The sequence below is a fragment of the Sparus aurata genome, chromosome 9 (assembly GCF_900880675.1).
Source record: "Sparus aurata chromosome 9, fSpaAur1.1, whole genome shotgun sequence".
Classification (NCBI taxonomy): domain Eukaryota; kingdom Metazoa; phylum Chordata; class Actinopteri; order Spariformes; family Sparidae; genus Sparus; species Sparus aurata.
In genome coordinates this window covers 23,590,809-23,610,911 of record NC_044195.1, presented here as the reverse complement: position 1 = coordinate 23,610,911, position 20,103 = coordinate 23,590,809, and the positions used below count along the sequence as shown (strand labels likewise).

General features: G+C 41.6%; 1 protein-coding gene across 4 annotated transcripts in view; it reads left to right on the top strand.

Moving 5' to 3' along the window:
• LOC115588257 (E3 ubiquitin-protein ligase SH3RF3) overlaps positions 1 to 20,103 on the top strand; it is a 113,859-nt gene that overhangs the window by 81,748 nt on the left and 12,008 nt on the right. For 3 of the 4 annotated variants that reach the window (XM_030428726.1, XM_030428725.1, XM_030428724.1), the window contains 5 exons: positions 737 to 1,045; positions 2,114 to 2,229; positions 6,369 to 6,539; positions 12,231 to 12,514; positions 17,674 to 17,999. In XM_030428726.1, coding sequence (XP_030284586.1) covers positions 737 to 1,045; positions 2,114 to 2,229; positions 6,369 to 6,539; positions 12,231 to 12,514; positions 17,674 to 17,999 — 1,206 coding nt within the window. Of the gene's footprint in view, positions 1 to 736; positions 1,046 to 2,113; positions 2,230 to 6,368; positions 6,540 to 12,230; positions 12,515 to 17,673; positions 18,000 to 18,220; positions 19,136 to 20,103 lie in introns of those variants that run through there. The other variant, XM_030428727.1, reaches the window with a different exon arrangement.

Sequence of the window (20,103 nt, the reverse complement as noted above, 5' to 3'; positions counted from 1 at the left end):
GTGTGGTGAGAGTGAGGTAGGAACTCATGAAACATTACCTCATCCGTGAACATTTTCTGCCCGAGTCACGCCAGTTTTTCATTAGCAGTGAAGACAATAACTCCCATCATCCTACGCTCCTTTACGACTTCATCAAATTACGTCTTTTGTTTCACTGGTTTGAATGAGGGACCCGAATGAGAGAGCAGAAATGACATACTGTGTGTTTAACAAGGAGACATCGGGGATTTGGTGTTTCAATGTGGCATAAAATTGAGTTGAAGGGATTAATTTTAAGTGTTGCGCTCGTGAGGACTTACATCATCAAATTCTCAGAGGTAAACCCTGTAATACTGCTCTGCCCTAATGTATGTTAAAAAGTCTTCTTCTTTTGCATCTCAAATAGATAACTGAAGCTTTTCATGTGTCAGATTTTACCTCAGAATGACCTGAAGTGAAACCAAAGTGAGGAGCGAAAGACGACTCCCGGTGAAGGGAAAGTGATGCTCGTGTGTGGGAGTGTTTGACAAAGAGAGACATTGAGAGTGTGTGTTACACAGAGCCAGTCTCACTGGACCAGTTGTTGTAAGTGATGATTGTTATGCTGGTGGTTTGAAAAGCTGCCAGTGAGAACAAGCGAGGAATAGGCCACACAAACACACTTGTCCCTGTGTGTGCTGGAGATGTTGTTATGGATGTGCACCACCGAGGACTGAATGCTAACACCTGAACTTCTTCTTCTCTCCGCATCTCTCAGTTAAACGAAACAGCCAAGCAGCTGATGGAGATCGACAAGCCCACGCCGACTAACGCTCCGGGTCCGAGCTCTGAGCCGGCGCCGTTGGGCCCCTGTGCTCCGGGCCCATCCCCCTGCGCCTCCCCGTCCAACGGAAATGGCTCTGGTCATCGGAGAGGCGAAGGGAAGAAGAACGCCAAGAAGAGGCATTCATTCTCGGCGCTGTCTGTCAGCCAAAGGGCCGCCCAGCTCAACAACAGACACAGTATGGAGATCTCCCACCCAGTCCTCATCAGCTCCTCCGACCCCAGGGCGGCCGCACGCATCCAGGTACGCTCAATAACACCTACATACAATCTGCAGTTAGTATAATATATAGCAGAGGTGGTATTCAGAGCCTTTATGTGAGCAAATATAGATAACTTAATGGTTGGTAAATTGAAGTTTTGTATGTAAAATCTTAATCTGAAAAGCAAAATGTTGAAAATATTCAAACACTGTATTTATGTGTAATACCTTAGCACGACATGCATAGATAGTATTAAAACTGGGCTTGGTAAGATTGTAGAAACCAGCAAAAGTAAGACACATTTTAAAAGTATCAAAAAAAAAAAGAAATAGCCAGTAGCTCTCGTACGCCAGCAGGGAGATGTGTTAGCTGCAACACTTACTCCGTATTGGTGTTGGTGTATGATTTGTGCAAACATTAACTGCTGAAGGAGTGTGTAGCTGCCACTGCAGTTCCGTTCTTCTGCTCAGAGGCTGTTTGTTTTATGCTAACAACAGCTGCTAAAGCAGAGTTTTGCTGCTGCAGCTGCTCTTTTCTTTTTGGGTTTAGGGCCTGTGTGCTTTGTGCTACAAAGTTAGCAAGCTGCTAAACCACAGCCTCAGATGCTGTGTACTGTGCGCAGATCATCGTTGTCATTGCTAACCGTACCAACTACCTCACAACTAAATTGGGTTTACCTGATTCATCCACCTCTGATATGTTGACAGTGATGCACTTACATATTGATTATTTGTTGTAAAACTGGTCAGTCTTGCATGTTGGCATATTTTCTTCATTGATCTTGAACTTGCTAGAAACAAACAGTGAATATTTCTGATTCATTGTAATTTTTTTATTCCAGAAATGTAAATATATAAGCTGATGCAGATATACAGTGTCTGCAATCACAGCTGATTTCTTGATCGGGCTCCATATATGCAGTACACACACATGAACACTTCATTTTAGTCACTCTAATTGATTTGATTAACTGATTCCCCAATCACCCACTCTGACAGTTCAATAAAAAGAGACACATTGCTTTTAATTATAGTTATTGCCTCTGGATGCTTTCAGGTAATAATTTATTCTAAATAGAAACCCCTCACTTTCTGTCTTTGTGTCTTTAGGATGCGTCTCACCCGGGTCCCTCTCCATCCTCGGCAGGGGTACTGGTGCCCCCCAAAGTGGCATCTATAACCTCTGAGCTGCTGGCCCACGCCAAGGTGCAGCTGCCACTCAACATGTGAGTACACCTCAGGGTGCTGTCAGCTCACCCACCTGCGACCTGGCTCTTTTAAGTCCCTCCTTCCATCCTTTCGTTTCTGCTTTTCAGCAGAGTGGATGTGTGCCTGAGATCCAAGATTTTTCAAACCCACCTCCTGGCAGCGTTAAAAATATTTCCTCTTTTGTGCCCGGAGTTATTGGCCACGTTCCACCACCTCTGCAACCACATTTACTCCTCCACTGGTCAAGGATGAAATCCCCCTCAGAAAGGAAAAATACAGTCACACAGCTTTACCTCAGTTGTGCGATGCTTACATCAGGGTTTCATAACTAGGCTGTCAACAGCGCCCGCTTATGCATTTTATTGTACAGCAAACAACAAGGTGCTTAGTCGTTACTCAGGAATTCAGTGCTGGATGCACATTTAGTTCAGAATATGTGAAGCTTTCGTGTGTCAGCTTTTTTGAGATTGCAGGGAGATTTTGTTTGACATTGGATGGACAGTTGACAGGAGCAGAAGAAGAGAGCGGGATGACATGCAATTACATGATCAGCATCTTAAACCCTCTAGGCATTCCAGAATCTCTGGCAGGAGCCTTTTTCAGTTATTTTTGTATTTATCAGTCCAAAATTTGCCAAAACGTTCCACATGCAGACAGTGAATAGTGAATACACAAGACAACCGTAGCTAGTTTACACAGGCTGCAGCTGGAAGCTCTGCTCTTGACATAAATTACCTCCCAGGCTGATTATTTCTCAAATGGCTTAGGAGCCAAAAACTACCTGACACACACACACTCACAAACACAATTGAATTCTTGTGGAAATTTAACCTCACTAGTCACATCCAGATGGCCCCTGAGACACCAACACTGAGCAAGACTGTTCTATAATTTACCTGGTAATTAATCTGCCAGGTAAACTGCCAGAAAGATACGGGTATCGTCAAGGTGAGTGCGTGTTCGTGCTCTTGAACTTTCTGTCTTTGAGCGGACCAATTTAGACTTGTAGACCTTGAGAATGAGGACATTGTTGTATAGTTTTGGAAACTGAGAAACCAATGTATTTATTAGGGCTGAATGAGTTACTTTGACAGTGGGAATGGTCATTTTTTTTTGCAGTTCATTTTCACTGACATTTTTTTTTGTTAATGATTATATTTTTGCTGGGGTCCGTACAATATAAGTGTACAAAATACGATTTGTGGGCCATCTCTGTAGTACGACAACCTCATTACCTTTTCAAAGTAGGTCACACCTGTGTCCTTTGGTTGGTTGGTTTGTCAGCAGGATTACATAAAAAATTACGGAACAGATTTCCTCTAAACTTGGACGGAGGACGAGTAGTGACCCATTACCATTTAGTGTAGATCTGGATGAAGAGACAGATACAGGATTTTTTTTCTCACTTTCTTTAACTCGTAGCTAGGTGGCTGGTATCTATGAGCGAGTACAATTTGATGCCGATCCTAGATCTGCTGAACTCAAATTATGATGAAGCAGTTATGGTCGGTTTAAAACTTAGAGTGGTATGAGGCGAGTTTGATATTAGATTAGACTTGTTAGTTTCAAATTGCAAAATACAATATATTACGTATTAGTACCTTTATTTTAAACTAGTATATTCCGTTACAATAATACTGTCTGCGTAGATTAATACATTACTTATTACATTACCTTTTAGTTACTTTCAACAAAATTACCAAATATCCTATATAGAGAAATTAAGTAGCTGAGATCATTTTCAAATTAACGAATGGCCTTAGACACACTGATGAGCATGCAGACAAAGGATCAAAGTCAAAATTATGAGATGGAAGAAAATATCTTAATTGTATCATATGAAACACAATAGACCTATACTTTATGTAATACAGGCTATAATGACACAACAAGACAGAAATCTCTTTTTCAATGCCTTTTTATTATAGTCCACAGAACAAAGAATGCATGTGTGATTCAAGAATGTAAATTAAAGTGGGCTCGGTGGATTGGGCTTCATCATTAGGCCTACGAAATATGAGTCATCATACATACGGAGACTTAAAGAACTTATAGGCTCGGCTACGTATGTGTGTGAGTGTGTGTGCTGTTTATTGTTGGTGTCTTGCCTGCAGGATGTGAGTCAAATACAACAACATTGTCAGCTTTAATAATATCACCTTTCAAGTACCACTAGGTACACGCACACACGCGCGCGCACACACACACACACACACACACACACATACAAACACGCTGATGAGGTCGGACGTTTCCATCTTGACCTGGCAACTACTCCTGTTGCCATGGGGAGATGGGAGACAGTCCCCACATCTGTTACCATGACAACGAGGAGGCAGCGCACACAGGGCTTGTTTACTGTGTTGGTCATATCGTCTTCTGTCTGTGAGTCTGCCACTAAATACTACGAACGTCTCCAGACGACAGGACCAGAAACCCATTTATATGTTAACATAGACACAGTATCCATTTATTTAATACATAAACATGGTCACATTACATTGCAGTAAGATTCTGAGTACCACATTCACCAGGGCAGGGCCTTGGCTACCATTGAGGATACTGAGATCATGTCCTTTGTATTTTATCTGGGTCTTTGATATCTTGATACATGCCATTATATTTATACAACTATACATTTACCATTTATTAATGATGGCTATTATAAAGTGAAACTAATGAAAACCAAAGCAAAACTTTTTAACAACAAAAACTAAACTGGAACGAGCTAAATTAGTGTCTCATCTTTACTTTATCCCAAATGCATCTCAAAATTTTCCATTTCCATTTTCAGTACTTCACTTCACAATAAATGCATTCAGTTAAGTTGTCAAAGTAAAAAAGACTGATGCCTTTAAGGGCCCTGAGACAACAGGCTGATCAGCAGATGTCAGAGCCATCGCTGAACGTCTGTAGCCATAGAGGTTGCAGTGTGTCCTGCAGCGTTGGCACTGGTCGGATCTTGTCTGCAGCTTTTTGGCCAATGCATGTGAAATTGTTGGTGGAACCCATCCTGCCTTAGGCCTGTTGTATATTATCCATGATTTCACCCATTTAACGCAGTTACTTGCAACTTTCTATCAGACATAACCTTGATTAGAAGTGGCTGAAGCCCAAGTGGTTTAAAAAAACATTGCTTTATAGTAACAAAAGTTTGTATGTCTATAGTCTATAAAACAGACTACCACTCCAACGTGGTATAGAGAGTTATTGTCTCACACCAAAGAAACACTCGAGCGAGATGTCTTTACAGTGTGTTCAAGTGTAGCTTTTTTGATTGAGATACAGGCAATGTGAGGCGACCAGTCAGCCTTTTATCACCACTTGTTCTTTGATATCAGTTTGGTGTGTCCCAAAACAAGCTTGTCTTAACTTGGTAAAAAAACATCAAAATTAATTGATCTTGCATGATAAAGAAGAGGAAACCAATGAGTAATATCTGACGTTCATATTTACAGTTACCACCTCCTCATTCTCATCCTTTTGTTTAAATCGAGAAACAGGCTTGAAATGCACTGGGAACAATGGGAAGTATCTGGTGGGAGGACCAGCCTCCACAGTTCCTGTCTTTGTCCTGACAAAGATCCTTTTGTAGATCAAAATGTTGTTTGATGGATTAACAAAGGAGTTGGTGGAACATCAACAGCCTGAAGGCTCCTCACTGTACTGCACACTGTACATCTCAGTTAAACAACTAAACATAAGATGTATGAAATATGCACTTTTTATTATTTATTTTGTTAAAACAACGATGAAAAATCTTGAAATCCGATACGATTTTCTTCAACTTCGTACTCACAACTGAACAAAGGAAACTGTCATGAATATTCTGGAGTCATTTTGTTGATACCAGAGGAGTCTTTTGGGTTCTGATTCAAGTTAAAGAGCCCTGAAATTTGGAATTCTCTCCTCCCTTCTTAACACACTGACAGAGATTACTTCTTGGGTTTCAAAGGACTGATTTGCTAATGTTCATTCATTTGTTTTATTCATTCATTTATTTGCATTATGCATTTTGTAATAGCTTTGCTTACTTTGCATAAAACACATTAGGGGTAATCCACATGGGAGAAAATTGGTATTTAGTGTAGAGCTTCTTGATATTTCCTGCAGACTTTATTGTTTCACTCACTTTCACATCTTGTCTGTTCACCAGATATCTGGCTCTATACGCCTACAAGCCCCAGAAGGCTGACGAGCTTGAGCTTAGGAAAGGGGAGATGTATCGGGTGACAGAGAAGTGCCAAGACGGGTGGTTCAAAGGCACCTCGCTGAGAACCGCTGCCTCCGGTGTCTTCCCAGGGAACTACGTCACCCCCGTGTCCAGGTCAGTGAGCTCAGGCTCGGGCATGGGGACGCTGGAGGGAAATGTGCTGATACAAATTCCAAACTGAACTATCTGAACACACTCTCAACTGATTCTCATCATTTGCAATTAGTTTATGAAAGACGGCAACATTTTTCTGATGGTAAACATGTCAAATTTACAAAAACAGTAACCAATCAAGGCAACGTTTAACACCCATGAAGAAAGTCCCCAAACTCCCTTAAAAGATCTATCAATTTTATGAGTTGAGGAGTAAGGAGAAACTTTATAGAGATTATCAAACGCTTTCTACAACAAATTCTTAAAATTAGAGCTTACTTGTTAATTCGGCAAGTGTTACACATGAAGATATTTCTTCCTTTGTCATCAAAATATGGTATACGTTTGTTACATTGATGTAGCTCGTGATGTACGTTCGCGATGCATGCCAGGTGTGAACTGACCTAAACCGGATAACTCAGGATGGATATTGATACCAAATGTGAACAGCCTCATTGTTCTTCTGGAACATAATAAAGTACCTCATCCAGGTGAGAGGGCTGCTGGCTCAACAGAGGTGGTCAGGGAGTTTTTCCTCAAAATTCAATTCAGTTCAAAGGGGTTTTAATAGAATGGAAAACAGACATTTAGTTTGCTAAACCAAGTGTGAAATAAAAACAGAAAAGGTTATAAACATAGGAAAGTTCCTTCTCTTTTTGCGTTGAAGCCAACACAATCTCAAACATGTTCAGTTTTAAACAGCTGTTATTTCAAACATGTGTTCCATCCATCACTCAGTTCAGTTCGATCGTTCACGTGAACCCAGCAGTGCGATACAATCAGAGGCCCCTAATTTTGTCCTCACATAAAAGGCGGTGGAAACGCTTACACAGCCGTTGTAATTTGCATTGTAATTTTTTTTCATGGTAATTTCCCGGCTTCGACCGAACAGGCATACAAATCAGGCTGAGCGGTGCAATTTTTGCTCCTTCTTATGGGCTGTGATTGCGCACGTGTTTCCTCGTACTCACTGTGCCTCCTGTCTCAAAGACACGCCCAAAAAGCAATTTGATTGGCTCGAGTTGGTGGAGGCGCAATCTGAAGGTACGGTTTTCCGCATGCTGGTGATTATAATTTAGTGCTTTAGCTTGTACTGCACATATGCTTCAACTCTGTCCAGTAAGCAGAAGCATAGTCTGAGAGGTGCTTACCAGTAAGGAGCTGTAGACTACTAAGACCCACGTCCCTTTTCAATTTTAAGGTGTACCAACGTGAAAAGCAGTTTAAATCAGTCTAATCCTTTACAAAAGTTTGGATCTAGTTTTGCAAAACAAGCTCGACAACTCTTTAAAACCAGTTTTCACTGATTTGGCTGACAAAACCACAGATTTTAAGACATGTTGTGAAACTTAAGATATCGAAAATCTTGTGGAAGTGGAAACATCACAGGTGAAAACATTGTTGTCTCATGCTCTGTTCAGTATGTTTTAGGCTGTTTTGCCTCTTAAACATGTGGCAATAAATCACCCAAAACATACATCTACATATATTAATGCATATTCCTGTCCTGAATATTTGCTAATTATTGCGTATTTAACTAGAATAGCACTGAGTAGAGCACATACCTCCGCCACAGCCCAACAGTCCCCTTTATCTGCATGAAACTGTACTACTCACTCATAGATACCAGCCGCCTCAATATGCCTGATTTTTTATTTTTTTTGCATCATCCATGCATTATATCCTGTGAGATAAACGAAATGACAAAATAACCGTATTCTGCAGTTTTAAAGAAAGTGAGGATATAATATAATAAATGGATGCGCACCAAAAGTTAATGGGGTATATCCTGTGCAGAGACTCATCCTCCATCCAAGCTTCATAGAAAATCCGTCCTGTAGTTTGTGTGTTATCCTGCCAAACAAACCAACAAACGAACACAGGTGGGAAAGGTAATTAAAAGGCCTCATCTGGATATTTAAACACCAAATATCAAAATAAGTGTTTTATTTTAATTTCTGAAAACTGGGATTTTATAATACATATCTCATTCTCAGAGCCGTAAATCTTCACTTCAGTATCACTTACATCCACCAAACTTTCCAATTGTATTCCTGACTACAGACTGAAGATCTTCACCAAGGGTGTTGTTCATATATTATTCATAGCCTGATTTACATAACATTTACTCATAAAAGACATCCAGAAAATAGTTTTTTTTGTCAGTTGCCAGTATTTTCTGATTTATGGAGTGATAAAATGAATACATTTCCAATGTTACTTCAGCGAAAACATTTGACTCAAACGTGTCAACAAAACAAAACAAAAATTGTGAACCTGACTTCACGGTCAGCTTTCTGGAAATTTATGCAAATCGGTTCCTATTTGATTAGATAACACCTCATTTGCATATGTAAACTTTATATTTCAGAAAAAAATCAATCGTCTCATTCCAAGTAATGAACTTGGGGAGTTTCACGGTGATATCCGTTAGTTAAAGATTCATCCCTGTTCGCCAAGTTAAACACGACGTTGAATACAGAGCAGCAGTCAGTTGATGCCGGCTCTGTTGGGCGACCACATACCACAGCACAGATCATTATCATCATCATCATCATCATCATCATCATCATCATCATCATCATCCTCCTCATCATCCCAAACACTGTAACTCATAGCTGTTAAAACCGAATAAAACAGAAAAATGAGTGCACCAAAATCGTATTGGGGATTTAATTACCCTCTTTATTCCCGTACGCGTGAAAACATTTTGCAGTGGCTGTTCATCTAATCTGTATTCTGCTCCATGATGCAGAAAGAGAAAAAGACAGAGCGGGAAGGGAAATCAAAGCAAGAATAATAGAAAGAGAAACAAAGTAGAGGGTGAACGATAATGAGACGATGAAGAGGAAGATGCTGGATAGACAGAGAGAGGAGGGTGAGAGAAAAGGGTGAAAGAAGGTAGAAAGAGGTGGAGAAAGATGGGACGAAATTGAAATGGAAGGGTAGTTGAGAAAGCAGTAGGGTGGGGAGGAGGTAGATGGGGACGGAGAAAGCGAAAGAAAAAGAAAATGATACAAAGAGATGAAACGGCTGCAAACACAGCAGGTGTCCCTCTCCAGTGGATATGAATGGCTGCTTCACACTCGGCAGTTATGCAATCTGAGGGAGAAGCAGAGAGAGAGAAAGAGAAAGAGAGAGAGAGAAGGACGGGATGGGCGAGTAATCAAATGAGAGGCAATTTGTTATTTTTACGCAAGCATACCCTCTCCTTCCTCCTCCATCCCTCTACCCTCCCTCCCTCCTCCTTACCTCTCCCCCCTCCTTTGTCTGCAGTGCAGCTCAGAAATTTCTCAATATGATAATGAGAGGCTGCCAAAGATGCGCGCACACACACACACACATACACACACACTCTCTCACATACAAATTGTAGAGTTCGACCAGGCGGCCAAATAGGCATGTCAATCTTTCTCAAATGCAGTTTGAATATTTACACGTTACTATTATTATCAAAGTTTGGCAATTTCCTCAGATTCCATGTAAGAATTCATGAATGCTGTTGAATTAATGTTATCTAATATTCTATAGAGCCAATCACAATGTTTGTTACCATGGAGGTTATGTTTTAACCTGTGTCCATTGGTTGGTTGGTTGGTTGGTTTGTCAGCAGGATTACGCAAAAACTTCTGAACAGATTTCCACGAAAGGATACGCCTGTAACCAGAATGGACCCCATTAACTTTTGGTGCAGATCTGGATAAAAAAGAGGCATCCAGGAATTAACAGTAATTTTGAAAAACACCCTATCTCTCAAAGATTCCTTGATCCGTCCCTTTATCCAGATCGGCACCAGAAGTTATTTGGGTCTATTCTTGGCCGAGACCTATCTTCCATCTAAGTTTCGTGGATATCTGTTCGGTAGTTTCTGTGTAATCCTGCTGACAAACCAACCGACCAAAAGACAATATTGAAAACTGAACCTCCTTGGCCAAGCGTCCGACAGGTCTGACCACCGGGTTTTACTCTATATAGTTTAAATTTTACAGCTCTGGCTGGAAATAACAACAGAAACAGACAAGGTTTTTGATTTCACATTTCTCCACAATGCAAATCACTGCCAGCTGTCTGAGCGGGAGTGACTGTGTCTTTTGCACTTGATTTCTCTCCATAATCCAGATTTTTAACACGTCATAAAGGAATGAATGCTGCTTCAGAGGCCTAAACAACGCAGTTTTGCTTATGTATGATTTTCTTCTGTCATAAAAATTGTATAAAGTCTTAAAGTTACTGATAGTAGCATTACATACCTGTTTGGACATTTACAAGACATGTTTTAAAACCCAACAAACACAAAAAGCAGCTAAAACTAGAGTGTATGTGCGCGCTGCCTATAGAGAACATTAAATCATAGAATCTGTGAGTGACTTCACTGTGTCCACTGGTTCACATACACACACGCAGACACAAAAAGAAAGCCATAACTCTGCATGTGTGCGACAGGAAGTCGATGGGCAGCCATAAGAGTGTGAATACCGTCGAGTCAATAATGTTCAGCTCACTGTTCTGCCATTCAGCACTCTGCAGCCTGCAGCTCCATATATGTTACAGTGGGACACAGTGTCGTGCTGATCCACCAGCCGGATAAAAGCACTGAGATCACTCACTTTGACAGAGGATAATAATACTGTTAGCAGCTCCTGCTCTGCTATTACGGACTAAATACCAGCATTTAACATCTTGTAGTACACATTCTACAGCAGCTCTGTGAGGCTGGACTCAGACACTGCGTTGCTTTGAACAAATGCTAACATCACAGCATGCTAACATAATGACAGTGTTAATGTAATAAGCAAGTATCTTGGTTACCATGTTCAAAAGCATCACTTAGCTTGTTAGCATGCTAGGATTTGCACCGAACACAAAGCGTAGCCGAAGTTGATGAAAACCTCACAAACATTTTGAATTTGAATCGGACCCAACAATGGGGCTAGAGAATTAATCCATGAGGAGTTAATGAGCGTCTTTACTGAATTTCATGACAATCTGTGCTGTAGGTGTTGAGTTATTCCACTCACTTTAAGGGAAGGGTAACATTGCCATAATATAATTTTCTTTGGGAGATAAGACTAGATATCATCTTTGGATATTGTTGTATTGTTGGACAGTGTTGTCTTTTCCTGGTTTCAAAGGCTGCATTACAATAAAGTGATAATATTTAAAAAAAAAAAAAAGAAAAATGCTGAATGTGAGATCAGCCGACCCATATATTTATATCTTTTTAGCTCTACTCACCACCTCATGTTGGTGTGAAAACAGTGTTCTTCAGTCCTTGGGGCCTCCTGTCCTGCACATTTGAGTTGTTTCCCTGCGACCTTCCGATAACAAGACGTTGGCTCTACCCCTGAGCCACAGATCAGCTTGTCATCAAGCTCTGCTGAAGCCTTATAACGACACATTCATTTAAATCAGGTGTGTTGGGGCAGAGGATCTGGCCCTCAGGACCAGAACTGAAGAACACTGTTTTAGAGGAAAAGCAGATGGACCAACAGAATCATTAGGATCCATCATTTGGGCACCATGTGTTGGTATATCTGTTCCAAATGTCATGGCAATCCTTCAGAAAGGTTGCTGACATATTTGAGTCAAACCCCTGTTTCTAGATCAAAATGCTTTTTTTCGTAACATGTCTCTCCCCTTTCTCCTCCGCAGGGCTCCATTTGGAGTTGGTGCTTCTCGGGGCTCGTGTTTGTCCAGTCCGGTTGGTGGAGGAGGAAGTGGGTGCAGTCAGGCGGGGAGTAAAATCTCTGACCCTTCGTCCCCAAGCTCCCCGGGGCCCTCCTCGTCCCGACCCTCCACCCCGCTGGTAAACTCAACCAACTCTGCCAACACCGTCAGTCCCGCATCTTCGCCGCAAACTGCCGCCGCCCAGCTGAAGAACTGCCTGCGCTCCAGTCAGCACACGGTTAACCAGGCGCGCACCTCAATGCAGCTGGGTGAGCAGGAACACACGGCAGAAATACACACAATGTGTTTGAATTATTAAGCGTTTTTTTAAAAATTCAGAAGTTTTGTTGCCTTTTATTGATCCACCCAGATCACATGATCCCTGATTATCATAAATTAACATAATGGCAGAGCCCCACCAAGTAAAATATTTATAATTGTCTTGACCGAGAAAGAAAAAAATGTGAAAGGAGAGGTGAATCATGTTGCATCTCTCCAGACGAATGTTAAAAGAAAGCATTTAATCATGAAGATGTCTCTCTCTCTGGTATTCTCCCAGCTTCATGCTCCGCAGTATCACGCCCTGTATTAAGACTGTTCACCAGCCTGCAGGCCTGAAGGAGTCCAAATCATTTGGGACCTTGCAGCATTTTAGCCCTCTTGGTCTCTGATTACAGAATAATAGAATATTGATCAGTCATTAATTCAAGTAGTGAGAATTCGCAGGCATATGCTCGCAGCAGCCTCCTTAACCTCCATTTTCGTCAGTGCTGTTAAAATCAGAGCTTTGAAAAGTTGGATGATTGCCTGAGATGAATGAGAGGGATGAGTTTCGGTCATCATCATTAGAATGCCTCATTTTCTCGCTCATTTTGGGCAATCACCCAACTTTCGAGGATTGCCAAAAATGAACAAGGATGGGATCCAGTTAGTTGCATTCACTTAGTGGTCAAATGTCTGTGGGGGCTCAGATCACTGAGATTGTTGAGCATCTCCTTCTAAAACCATGGGCATTAACATGCTACTGTAACAGCATCTTTCTCAACATTTTGTAACCTGGCTGCAGGAACTTGCTCCCATTCAGCCCCGAGAGCATTAATGAGGTCGGCCAGTGGGGTTGGCTCGCGGTACTTTCAGTTCCAATTTATTTTTAAAGGGCGTTGATGTCAGGTCTCTTTTTAGGCCGTGAACAAGGAAAACAATTTCTTTATGGACGATGCTTTGTGCATGAGGACGCTGTCATCAGTGGTGGACTGTAACACAGACATTCTAAAGTATATTTACTCAAGCAGCACACTATAGTACAATTTGGGCTACTTCATACTTTTACTCCAGGACATTTCAGAGAAAAATGTACTTTATACTACACAGCATTTGTTTAACCGTTGTCATTTTGTTGCATCTTTGATTTTACATACATATGATTAACTTTATGAATATGATGCATTGTTGTAGATTAAAGGCCCCACAGACCCTCACAGGTGTTTTTAAAGAGGCTCTGTGGAACTGAAACAGCTGAAAGTGAATATGATCAGCTGACAGCAGATATCTAAAAGTAGGAATAGGGACGCTGGGGAGAAACTAAACTTCAAACCACAACAAAGAAGAAGAAAGAGGCTCCAATGATAGTGGGAGTCTCTCAGGTTTCCTGCATAGACATGAGTTGAGTCTCACAGCACACGCTTGTTTGAGGGAGAGTTGGGGGTTGTCACGGAACGGCCGTGGTCGTGAGTCCATCCCAGGCGCAGCTCAGCTCGACTCTGCATGATAAAGCTGGTGATGGAAATGCAATTTGGCACGGCATCGACATCAGCGACATCGCTAATTGATGGAACTCGCTGTAACCATAGAAGTGTTTACAGCGCCTGCAAAAGTCAGGTCCAGGCCCCCAGGAAGAGCGCCAGGCTTTGAAGCCAATATTCAAAGTGGCCGTGTAATTAAATCGTCATGATGTGCACTGTTGCCCAAAAATACTTTTTCCCTTAAGCTAACAATATGAAAGAAGTGTCTGTAAAATGATGGATACATTTTTTGGAGCGTCACCACACCTGCAAAATCAAGAGTTAGAGTATCATTCCATTCCAATAGAGTTTGGAAGGTCTAGACAAGCTGCATGATTAAATCCCTTTATCCCTATTCTAGTTAGCCTAAACCAGGTTTTTGGATTGGCTAATGGACCTGCTCACAATTGGATTGTTTATGTTACGTTTAGCGCAGTGCGAGCATGATCTTCTTTTTCTGACAAGCTGCATTTCTTTTAGAGACGCGGAAAAAGGGGGTGAAAATGGGGCGGCTGTAGATTGAAGGTAGAGTCCAGTATTCGAAAAGTTGCTGGTTTGAATCCACGGCTCCCCCAGCTGCATGTCAAAGCATCCTTGAGCAAGATACTGAACCCAGAATTGATCCTGATGAGCAGCTGGCACTCCGGCTTTTCCGTGCACACCGACGCCAGCTCGCCTCTGCTGCGGCTCTGTTACTAGGCGGATCAGAGCCACAGCGAAACTGTCGCCCCCCTCTCCGCATACGTAACTGTCACACTGACAGCGAGGCAGATTCCCGCATTGGAAGGGCTAATGTATGACTATGTGTATGAATGGGTAAATGTGATAAGTGTTAGCAGACTGGAAAAGAGCTATAGAAATGCAGATCCATGTAACATTTACCAAAATCACTTCACGTCATTGTATGTTCTGGCTCTTGTGAGTTGGGAGTTATTGAATATGAATCATTCATTATGGAGACATCCTTCACATTTTTGATAATCATGTGCCGTTGTAGTCAGTTTTTTATAGGTTTAAAAGGCTTAAAAACTCCTTATATGATGATGATGATAAGTGTCCGTAGAGCGAATGAAAGCAATATTCACTTGTGGAACTGGAGTCGTTTCAAAAAAGTTGAATTCAATAGAGAGGAACAAGCAAAGGGCAAAGAATATGTCGGAGATAAAATGAAATGCTGCAACATATAGGAGGATCGTCAGATTGTCTGTACTGGCAAAACGCCTTCCTTGCCAGTGTTTAGGATGTTTTTTTAAACGGGATGTAATGTTGGAAGCAGGCATTGTGCGCCCGTCCACACTCTTACCTTCCCTCTCCACTATACGACCTCACTGAATCATCACTGAACATAACCACTCTTGCAGAACAGTTACAAGAACACACTGTACCGCGCAGTAAAAGAATTGCAATAATTCAGCACAATTGAAGTGTTACAACATGCAATCAAGCATAAAAAATATGCACAAACACAACATGCCATATACAGTGCTACTGTTGGTTCCTGCCATGTGAGCGCACACACACGCACGTGCGCATATTTCTCACCAATGCTCACACCTGTCTCGACATCACACTGGCCTTGTTCTCCGCTAAGAGCCCATTCGTCTCTCCGGCATCCCTTTCTCTCCTTCCCTTTGTATCGCCTCTTTCTCCCTCTGAGAAAATAATGGCGAAGGTTTCTTTTGAGAGTACGCACTGTGAGCACACTGCCAAGGATAACACACGCGCGCGCACGCACACACACATACGGCCGTGTGCTCTCCCACGTACGTATTCACACAAACACACATCTGAATGACATCACTGTGTTTTTTGTTTTATGGAGGCGTAATGACAGAGCTTCATGCCTCTCTCTGTCCACCTCTTCCCTTCTCTCTCGCTCTCTCTCACTCTCTCACGCACACACAAACAGACACACACATCTGGTCTCCATTACAAGATAAAGTATGTGCATAGTTCTGGCGTTTAGTGGTTTTATCACATGGCCAGCGTGCCTCTCTATGGATTTCTGCCTGAGTACTGCAGTGTGGAAGAGCAGGTGGCTCGCAACCCTGTGTGTGTGTGTGTGTGTGTGTCCGTGTCTGTGTGTGTGCACGCATGCTTATGTGGGTGTGTATTTCTGTGTACTTTTATCCTCACGGGCACCGAATGCACTCATACAAATTAAAGGCTGAGAAAAGAGCTCCAAACTCAGGACATCGCAGCCAGTTTTTGTTTCTAAAAAGGTTTTTTTTTCAGAATTAGGACCTCAAGTTAAGTTTAGATTATTCACAGCTTGTTCTATTTTTTTAAATATTTTTAGCAACACATTCTGGATCTCATCCTCTCAGATTGGCCTGTTCTTCTAGTGGATGTCCGTTTTAGTCGGCACAAAGACGTGCGAGTGAGGCGAATTAAACTCCACACATTGGATAAGTAATTTGTAAATAACTGCGTTAATCTACTGAGTCTCTTGTGTTTCTCTGCCTTTAGCAGCCTTAAGCTTAAGCCTTTATGACTTAAGCAGTAGAGCCTAACAAGTAATTAAATTTTTTATTACACAGTATATAGAAATAGACATACCAGTAATCTAAAGTTGGGAAAACAATCCAATAGAGTGGCTACATGCATTGAAAGTGTAAATTTTTTTATTATAGTGTTAAAGGAGACATATTATGCTCATTTTCAGGTTCATAATTTTATTTTGGGTTACTACTAGAATATGCTGTAATGAAAAAAACACATCAGAGCAGCTTTGCTAAATCCAATCTTACATGCACAAATAGCTGCTAGGCATGTATATGTGTGACATGGTAATATAGCGTGATGTCACAAGGTCACAGAATTAAAGGGAGGACTACTGACGAGGCGTTTAAGGGGCAGCGTTTTCTGTGGGAGAGAAAGCTTCTGTTGGTGCGGACTTAGACCGTTTTACCTCCAAGGTGTTTTACATGCACAAGAACAATATATGACACAATGAAGGAAAGGAAAAAAAAAAGAAAGCATTGCAAGTCTTCTTTAAGTGTCTGACAGTACTGAACGTAAAGTGTATTCATGCAGCAGCAGGGGGTACCGACAGACCTACAGACCAGACATCAGATCATTTTTGACACAGGTTCTTAACTCAGTAGAGTTGCAGTGATTAATTGATCAAATCTCTTATTTAATTCAAAGAAAATAGGAATATTTTGATAACTACTTAATCGTTCTATGTGTGTATGCGTGTGTGTGTGTGTGTATGTGTGTGTGTGTGTGTGTGTGTGTTTGTCTGTGATGATAATTTGAAAACCCCTTAAAAGCACCTTATAAATGTTAGGACTGAGCGACAAAGTCAAATGTCAAAATTCTTCTGACCAGATACCTCAATATTCTGACAGTACTGTAGGCATGACCATCAGTACCTTCCTTAACAAAATGATATTTGATTTAGTGGGTAAAGACAAGTATTAGAACAAGTCTCTTAAGTCCTGAAAATGGCATCATTTACTGTAATGCAGCTTTTAAAACCGGGAGAAGACAAAACATGTCACAATGACAATCAAAATCTAAGATGATAAAGTCTCATATCATGATAATGATATAGTGTCGATATATTGTCTGCTGATGACTGATGGCTACTTCATTAAAAGCCTCTTACAATCATCCTCACAACACGTTTGTGTCTCTCTCAGTCCACAGTCCTCCTGCTGGAAGTCCAGAGCGCCCCACAGTGGCCCTCTCCCCCCTGCGTCCTCAGAGTTCCTCCCCCTCACGCTGCCCCGGCCAGTCGGGTCGTCCTCTCTCCATGGTGTCTCCGGGACCCAGCTTAGGGCCCTCGCCCCTCTCTTCACCCGCCTCACGGCCCCACCTGCCCCTTTCCTCCCCCCTCTCCTGCCTCACGCCTCCTAACGTGTCAGCGGTGCTGCTCAACGGAGACTCGGCCAGCCCCCTGCAGCCGCCTTTGCCGGGCCCCTCCCACGTCAGCACTCAGGGCGCCCTCGCACCCAAAGCAGAGAAGGTGAGCCTCACCCTCATGAATAACCATTATCAGCCAACATTCAGCAGTCAAACTGTGAAAGGTCCTTTGTTGAAATAGAAAATAATGTTTCCAGAGCACATTTTCTCTAATGGAATGATAAGACGTCTTTCTATTTTAGCGCAACTTCCATCATTTTCTCCACGTGTATAATCAAGAGCTGAGTGCGCTAACTTGTACTTATTTTGCAAAGTGAATGATAGGAAACAACTTGCTCAAGTACATGAAGACGAGGTGAAAACTGTTTTCAGAAAAAAGTCCCAGCTCTTGCTCGTAAAATACGTCTTTGAATACTGTTTGGTGCAACCTGTTGTCATATCTGAAGAAAGAATTTGACCAACTAAGACATCATAATCCAAACTGTACAATCTGCTTATGGATTTCTTTGTTAATCAGTTAATTATTTAGTTTAAAGATATGAATAAAGAAAATGCCTGTTACTATTTTCTAAAGCCCAACATGTTGTCTTCAAATACCTTATTTGTCTCAACACCTCAAAAGGCAAAAAGTATTGATTTACTACCACATTAGACAAATTAAAACCCCTCACATGACACCTTTGAAGCTACAACCCTGATTACAGAGAAAAGTCAGGAAGCTGTGTAAAACATAAATGATAATTTATGATACTATCACCTGTTACCAATCAACCTGTTCCAGATAGGTGTTATTGAGGATTTAACAACTATCACAGTCTTTTGTTCGCTCTGTCCCAGCCTGTTGGAAATGTGTTGCTGGGATCAAATTCAGAACAATCATGTTGTACTTACGAAGAACATCTAACCTGATTGTTAAGAAATACACAATAAGGGACCCAATTGCAGACTTCAGGCAGGCAAATGGTGAAACAAAAACAGCTAGATGGCTGCATGTTGCATGATCATTTAGTTTATTTTATCGGCAGTCTGACAGATGCTGATAATTGGAAAAACGCTGCATTATCAGCCCCCATTATCAGCCAGGCCGATAATCGGTCCATCCCTCGAAAAAAAAAAAAAAAACACAGTGGGGCATCTGTTTTGCAGTGAATTCAATAAGGCAAAACAAATATTGAATGTGTGTTGTGAGTCCACACCTCCATTTAGAGGGAACACAATCCATCTTGTTTCGGACCTGACAGATAAGTCCTTTGACGTTTTAGTCATCCTGTAAATAAAACTCACCGTATATATACAATGTATATATGTATGTGTGTGTACATATATATGTATGTGTATGTGTGTGTGTATATGTATATGTAATTAAACACCACATCATGTGAACAAATCTGAGATGTGCTGGTGGGTGAGGTGCCAGCCGCCCTCTCCTCCGTCAGTGAGTGTCATTCACACAGGCAGCTGGCAAAAATGCTGAATGCCGTCCTATATGTTATGAGATCTGCGGCGTTAAAGCTGTGGATGTTAAACCAGGCCCGAGCTGACAGTGAAGGATGGCACCGAAAACTCGCATCTGTCTCGGCTCCATTTGTTTCACTGTTGGCTCCACTGTCTGGGACAGCTAATCTATGGCTAGCTGACAAACAGCTCATTGACTATGGAACAGCAGGCAGAGGCCTTGTTTACATCGTCACACTCGAGGATGGCTTGAACTCGGATTCAGGATTATGACTCATGTACTGAATATATCTCATAACAGGTGGAATGGAGGATGGTTGAAGTACTGTATCACATTAAAGAATGCTCCCATCTTATCATAAGTGGAGGGTATGTTTTTTTTGCTCATTCTTGTTTGTTTTGGGGGGATTTTCCTCAGCTGTCTATAAATCTTAAGTGATGATCTCCCTCTCTCAGCCTTAACGAGCTGCTACTGTACCAGAGACGATCTCTCTATGGATTTTGCTGCTGTTGTAGCATCCAGTTATGATTTAAATGCTTTTGCAGAAGCTTTTTTTACGCCTTGACAAGATTAAAATTCTGGAGGAAAACGAGAATACTTGTCGGTTTTTGGGCTAGGTAGCTCAATAGATCACATTTTAAGATACCAAATATTGGCAGGAAAGTACAGCTCATGTCAGTCTCAGTCCCGATATACTTTATCATCATATCATCCCTCTAAATATTGTTCATCCATACTCTCTTCCCAAACC